The 6,438-nt window shown below is 37.1% G+C and overlaps 1 protein-coding gene across 1 annotated transcript; it reads left to right on the forward strand.

Moving 5' to 3' along the window:
* Positions 1–237: 237 nt before the first annotated feature.
* Positions 238–6,438, forward strand: atp6v0b (ATPase H+ transporting V0 subunit b). The gene is made up of 8 exons (XM_027133524.2): positions 238–681; positions 1,889–1,937; positions 2,128–2,211; positions 2,814–2,891; positions 2,982–3,051; positions 3,205–3,256; positions 3,368–3,558; positions 5,050–6,438. The coding sequence occupies exons 1-8, from the start codon at positions 612–614 to the stop codon at positions 5,074–5,076; spliced, it is 621 nt and encodes a 206-aa protein (XP_026989325.1). The 5' UTR covers positions 238–611; the 3' UTR covers positions 5,077–6,438.

A 6,438-nucleotide genomic window follows, 5' to 3' on the forward strand; every position in this document is an offset into this window, starting at 1 on the left:
GCTAAGAGGCATCTGAGAACAGTTTATTTAAGTGCCTCTACTATACTAGGGACCTTCATTTTATGCTTCAGGAAGATATCAAAACAGTGTGAGTTGTATTTGGATGCCTTTAATATTTGCAGAACAAATGCACTGTGTAGAAGTTATGAATCAGAATCAGAATCAGAAAGAGCTTTATTGCCAGGCATGTTTTCACATGCGAGGAATCTGTATTAGTGACAGAAGCTCCACAGTGTAACAGAATGCTTTGCTAAGAACAGAAACAAAACAAAACAAAGGGATAAATAGGACAACGTTGCCTGATTAGACAAGGGTATATTACTAGTGATGTCTTTATACGGGGTGTATACAGTAAACTCATATCACAATGCATGAGACTTAGACACAGTGTGAAGATGAATCACGTGCTCACGAAGCGGTGCACGTCACGTGATCAGCTGATCTAAGCTTCCTCTCTCTGGATGGCTGCAGGATTTTCAAGCTCCTCTGGTTCAACGCTAGTAAAGCAGCCGCTTCTTTCTTTTATACTTTAATCCAAAAGCTTTCCTAGGCTGTAGATTTATCCGTAGACGTAGCTTTAGGTAGCAACACTGGCGCTTTTGCTTGAGTGGATGATGAACGGCCACGCAATTCTCTACACCGGGGTCACTTTGGCCTTCTGGAGCACCATCCTCATCGTCGGTAGGTTCATGTGCACTAATTTCATTTTATTAGTCCTTATGTATCCTCACGCCATCCTAGATCATCTCTGGTGAAAAGCGTGAAGACGTTTTTTTCGTAGGATCCGTGGATTTCTTGACAGGACGTGTTTCTTTTTGGCTCTTTCACTCACACACAGTTAGCATATTAGGCTAATATAATAACTAGCCTGTATTATAGCTGTCACACCGTCTGTAGGACTTCTTCATTTAGATAAATGTATATATTGCTAAATAAACAGTGTTAAAGATCACCGTCGGATGTAATCTGTACTTTAAAAAGCTCTTACTCGGTGTTTACTTCCTGTGTTGTTAACTAGCATGTACTGTGTGCTAGTTAGTGCTACTTAGCATCGGCTAGTTAGCATCGGCCTTAACGTTAGTGTTTACATTTGTTTAATAGTACGTGCTTGTTCTCTGTTTGCAAACTCTCAATGTTTGGACCAAGACACGGTTGTAAATGTGTACAAGATTATTTTTTTGGACGGGTTTTTATCGCAACAGTTAGTCACGATATTTCTAAATGTTCATTTCCGAATGCTTTTAGCTTTTACACTAAATGTAAGCAAACATATAAACACTCATTCACACCCAAAGGGCAATTTGAAGCATATAGTCCACGTAGTTTATGGGAGAAACTCCAGGAACATTCACAGATACAATACACAGGATCAGGGGCCTGAGAACAGGATCAAACCTGGGGCCCTTTAGCTGTGAAGACATCCAGTGCTTTCAGATTTGTTCCCCTTTTCAAAATATCAGTGTTGCATGGTGTTTGTACAAAAAAAAATCTAGGTAAAAATACAAAAGTCATACTTAAGACTACACAGAATTCTCATTTAGAGATTCTCTCCTTGGATAAACTTTAGGTGTGTTTTTTTTTTTTTTTTTTTTTTTTTTTTTTTTTTTTTTTTTTTTTTTAAATCGTTCATTCATATCACTTAAGTCTTTCAGTCTTTGTAACTCAGGCTGAAAGAGGAAGCAACACTTGTCATGTGAGTGTGAGTTATCACGCACACACTGTCATAGGCCTCTTTTTAGTTGTGTAAAAAAAAAAATTAATTACATTTTTAACCGAGTTGGATTCTGAACTTCATATCTGCTAGTTCATGCAGAAAGATGTCTCAATGAAATCCTCTGTTTTCTTCAGATCTTGCTGTGTCTAATCTCTGTTTCATATTTCTCGTCAGGAATCTGCTATACAATCTTTGACCTTGGATTCAGGTTTGATGTGGCATGGTGAGTGCTGAGACGAATTATTAAATTGTAGGAATTTTCATGAGGATCATTTCATACTGCTCTGCTCTCAATGTTGACCTCTTCATATGAATATCCTTTGTCATTAGTTTGTTCAAGATTACTCTCATCGTATGTTGGGATTCGTGTCTTATTTAATCTCTCTTATTTTAAATCTTTCTTAAAATAACAGGTTTTTAACTGAGACGTCCCCGTATATGTGGGCCAACCTCGGAATTGGCCTGGCTATCTCACTGTCTGTGGTTGGAGCAGCTTGGTAAGAGTTCACTCTATTTCCTCTTTTCTCCTTCTTTCACAAGAGAACAGCTCACGGTGGAGGCAAGGGAAACTTTATTATGTGGAAAAAGCTGAAATGCCTAAATGTGTCCTAATATCTGAATGCATTTTAGCAAAAGTTATGTTCATGTACCATATTTCTGTTGTTACGGGTGAAAAAATGAAATGAGGTAAAGTTCATATGTAGTTCTGATCCTAGCATTAGTTTTCTTATAAAATTGCTCTGCAGATTTATTTACATTTTTGCTCATTTGTCAAAGTCCCATTTTGCGTTCTTTAGTAAAAAACAAAAAGTGAAGGACCGATCTGTCTGTCGTCTTATATGCTGTGTATTTAATAGGGGAGTTAGTGCTCTCCTCCAAGTGTGTTTTGTATGATCTTTAGTAGATGATGGCTATATACTGATATCGTGATGTTTCTCTTTGAGATATTGTGAAACTCTATTTTTTTCCCTTTAGCAGCTGATTTTGTTTTTTTTTATTGTAAAATGTTTATCACATTTTTTAACTCTGCTTTTAATTTTGTTTAAATGTTATAAATGATATAAATTTTATACAGTATGTAAACTTCTCATTTCTGCAGGGGAATTTATATCACTGGCTCCAGCATCATTGGAGGAGGTGTCAAGGCCCCGAGAATTAAGACCAAAAACCTTGTCAGGTTTGTTCTGTATGCATTTTGTCTTTTTATTTTTAGTTTATTCAATTCATGTGAATATTGTTAACATTTTATATGGTCATTGCTGTGCAGTATAATCTTTTGTGAAGCTGTTGCCATTTATGGGATCATCATGGCAATCGTCATAAGTAACATGGCAGAGGTGAGTAATTTCATAAAAGTTGTTTTTATATATATATATATACATACACACACACGTACATATATAGTTAAACACACACACGTATTTATATATATATAATGTATATGTGTGTGTGTATAAATGTGTGTGTATGTATCTCCTTCTGTACTCTAGCCTTTCAGTGGCACAACTCCAGAGGCAATTGGATCAAGAAACTACCATGCAGGTATGAGACAGCACAAATAAAAGGAGCTTTATATTACTCAACAATAATCTCTGAAATTTGGAATTTTGGTTCTGTGCAAGTTAGTTAATCCATTTTACGCCATATTTCCAGGCTACTCCATGTTCGGAGCAGGTCTCACTGTTGGCTTTTCCAATCTCTTTTGCGGCATCTGCGTGGGCATCGTGGGCAGTGGGGCTGCTTTGGCTGATGCCCAGAACGCCAGCCTCTTTGTTAAGATTCTCATTGTGGAAATCTTTGGCAGTGCCATTGGGCTGTTTGGCGTCATTGTAGCCATCTTGCAGGTGGGTAGTTCTTTCCACTTATTGTACCATCATGAAAGAGAATTATCTCCACAGAGAAAAGGAATCACAGTATATACTGAGTAGGCAGAAGGATAATGACGCTGTAGACAAAATTGTGATAATGACCTTCAGGAAGAGGACAGGAAGGTGTCTGAAAGCTTTTTTTTTTTCCAGTTCCTACTTCTGTTATTTGAGTTTGAGATGTGATCTTGTGTTAGGAAACTGAGCTGCTTATAGGATCAGCAGAAGGCTGTTTAGGTGAACGAACACACGAGGGTGCTGTTTATAGCAAACAATGTCAGTCATGGCTGCAAAAATGAATAATAATCTCACTCTCTAACATGGGGTTGGATTGCACCACTCAGTTGTATTTAGGGATGTACTGATACCACTTTTTCTCTTCCGATCCGATACCGATCCGATATGTGTTCTTTTCTACCTTTAAAACTAAAGAATGCTTAGTTATTAAGATTTATTTGTTTCTGGCAAAGAAATACAATAATGCACATTACTGAATGATAAATGGTTTTCAAGAAACATTAAAAGACTATTAATGTACTTTTAAAGTGAATCTTAGTACTTTTAAAGTGAATCTTATATTAGAACTCTTGGAACACAATGCAGAATGTATTAAACAGTAAACCTTGCACCCAAATGAGCGACATGTTTAACGCCTGAGGTAAATGGAAAGGGCGCCTGCTAAACTTGCCTGTCTGTCGCAAGCGGTTGTGCAACATATTTCCTATAAAATTTATTATATTTCTTTGCATTAATGTAATTTAATATATAAGTGTATTTTTCTTACGTTCAAGCAATAGTCTATGATCTTTGCTGTTCATTAATCAACCACCACGGGCATGGGCGTTGGAAGCAAATGGAAAAGTGGGCGTGTCCTGTCCCATCTATATATAATGTATATATAATATTATATATAATGTATATATAACATTATATATAATATAATTTATTAGGCATTCCTCAAGCAGAATGGATTCGAATGGCGGCGCTAAATAATGAAAATAATTGTAATAAAAAAAAGACACATGTTCTGTTTAGAGACGGTTCAAGTGGGTGGGTCCAATATTATTGGTCTTAAAAAGTGGGTGGGTCCTGTCCCACCGCATATAACGGTTCTGACGCCAATGACCACGGGTATCGGATTTGGATCGGTCACGCACCCGATCCATTCAAAATGATTGGATCGGCGCCGATACCGATCCAAAATATCGGATCGGTACATCCCTAGTTGTGTTGCATGAGGAGTCTACAAGCTACCAGTAATGTTTGTCTGGATGTTAGGGGATGAAATGTACAGTGGGTTAAACATATAAAAAATTTACCTTTGTGCTATAAACCTATACACGTCAAAGCTTATACAGAATTTTCTATCAGTTACATTCTGTTTTGTCTTAAAGTACAGTTTCTAAATTGAATCCTCGAACCAGTGACTTTCTTGAATATGAATATTGTCTCTTTTTCTTTTCCCCCCAGACATCAAAAGTAAAAATGGGAGACTAGAGAAACCGATCTGTCTGCAAGACAAACAACAAAGAAGTCCGACGCTGTGTTGGATACGCAGCCCGACTATGTAAATACATAGTAAATTATTTAAATGTAATTTCTTTCTGTTTCTTTCACCCCGTGTCTGTTTTTAACCATTGTTTACCGGAGAGTAAAACATTCGCACCAATTCGTCTTAAAGAAATGCATGTTTAAGTCGAACGCAGGTCTTTAAGACATGTCTCACACCAATGAACCTCAGAAGAAGAAGAAATCTCTTCAGCAGGTGTGATGTCGGCCCTATCGTTGAAGTATAAGATATACGAGAGTTGTATCCAATCCTTGAGGTTATTTTATTTGAAACGTATGAATACATGTGTAAAAAAAATATATATATATATAGTTAGAAGATTCTGTAGAGTTGAAACCCATCATGCGAAGACTGGACTGTAGTCACTCCTTCGGACGTCTGAACTCCATGAAAGATTCCGCGGTACTTTGGTGCAAGTTTTCAACTTTTCTAGGGCTGTGTAGCTTGCTGTGATTTGCTGTTCTGTAAAACACAAAAAAAAGTGAAATAATGATATTTGTATGCAGTATGGCTGTCTGAAGTGTTGTTATTCCATGGTATGGAGATGCCTTTGTCAGATCTATTGTAAATTCTCTAACCAGGACAATTCTGGATACTGAGTATTGTTCATTCTTGTGTGTGTGCCGTGTTTGTTCATCTGCAATGCCATTTATAGACGAGGAGACACCTAACCTATCGTTATTCCCAGTTTATTTGATATTAATAGTGTTTGTAGTTGCATTTGCACCGGGACACACTTCAGTTCTGATGAATGACATTATGTATAAATCAAATGTTTATAAGAGTATCTTAAAAATTATGTGCATTCTGAACATTCCATATTTCTCCTACTGTGTGTGACACCCCCCACCCCCCCGTAATGTATGTGTCGTCCCGGGACATGCGATATAAAGCACTTAGTTGAATTCTAGCTTCTAAGGAATGACTTAAACAGTTCAATAAAGTCACTGCTCCGAGACACACAATTTTTATCTTTAGTAAAATTCGCACTGGAAGCCGCAGTCTTTTACAAAAACATCACAGATGCTTTATTATTTAATGTATACACATTTATTTTTAAGCATTCCAGTAATTTAACTTGACAGTACTCAGAGTTCAGTGAAGGTAAACAAGGCCCTATTAGCAACTTGCTAATGCGGCTTGGCCACATTGTAATTCTTGATTCTGACTCCACCGCACATCCAGTGATTGTGTTTATGTTCCTGTGGTGACTCATTGTTTCGAAATGTAAAAGTGGATGCTGTTGACGTTCATAAATGGTCCTCGAACAAATAAATTCATCAAACCTG

The sequence above is a fragment of the Tachysurus fulvidraco genome, chromosome 1, assembly GCF_022655615.1.
Source record: "Tachysurus fulvidraco isolate hzauxx_2018 chromosome 1, HZAU_PFXX_2.0, whole genome shotgun sequence".
Lineage (NCBI taxonomy): Eukaryota > Metazoa > Chordata > Actinopteri > Siluriformes > Bagridae > Tachysurus > Tachysurus fulvidraco.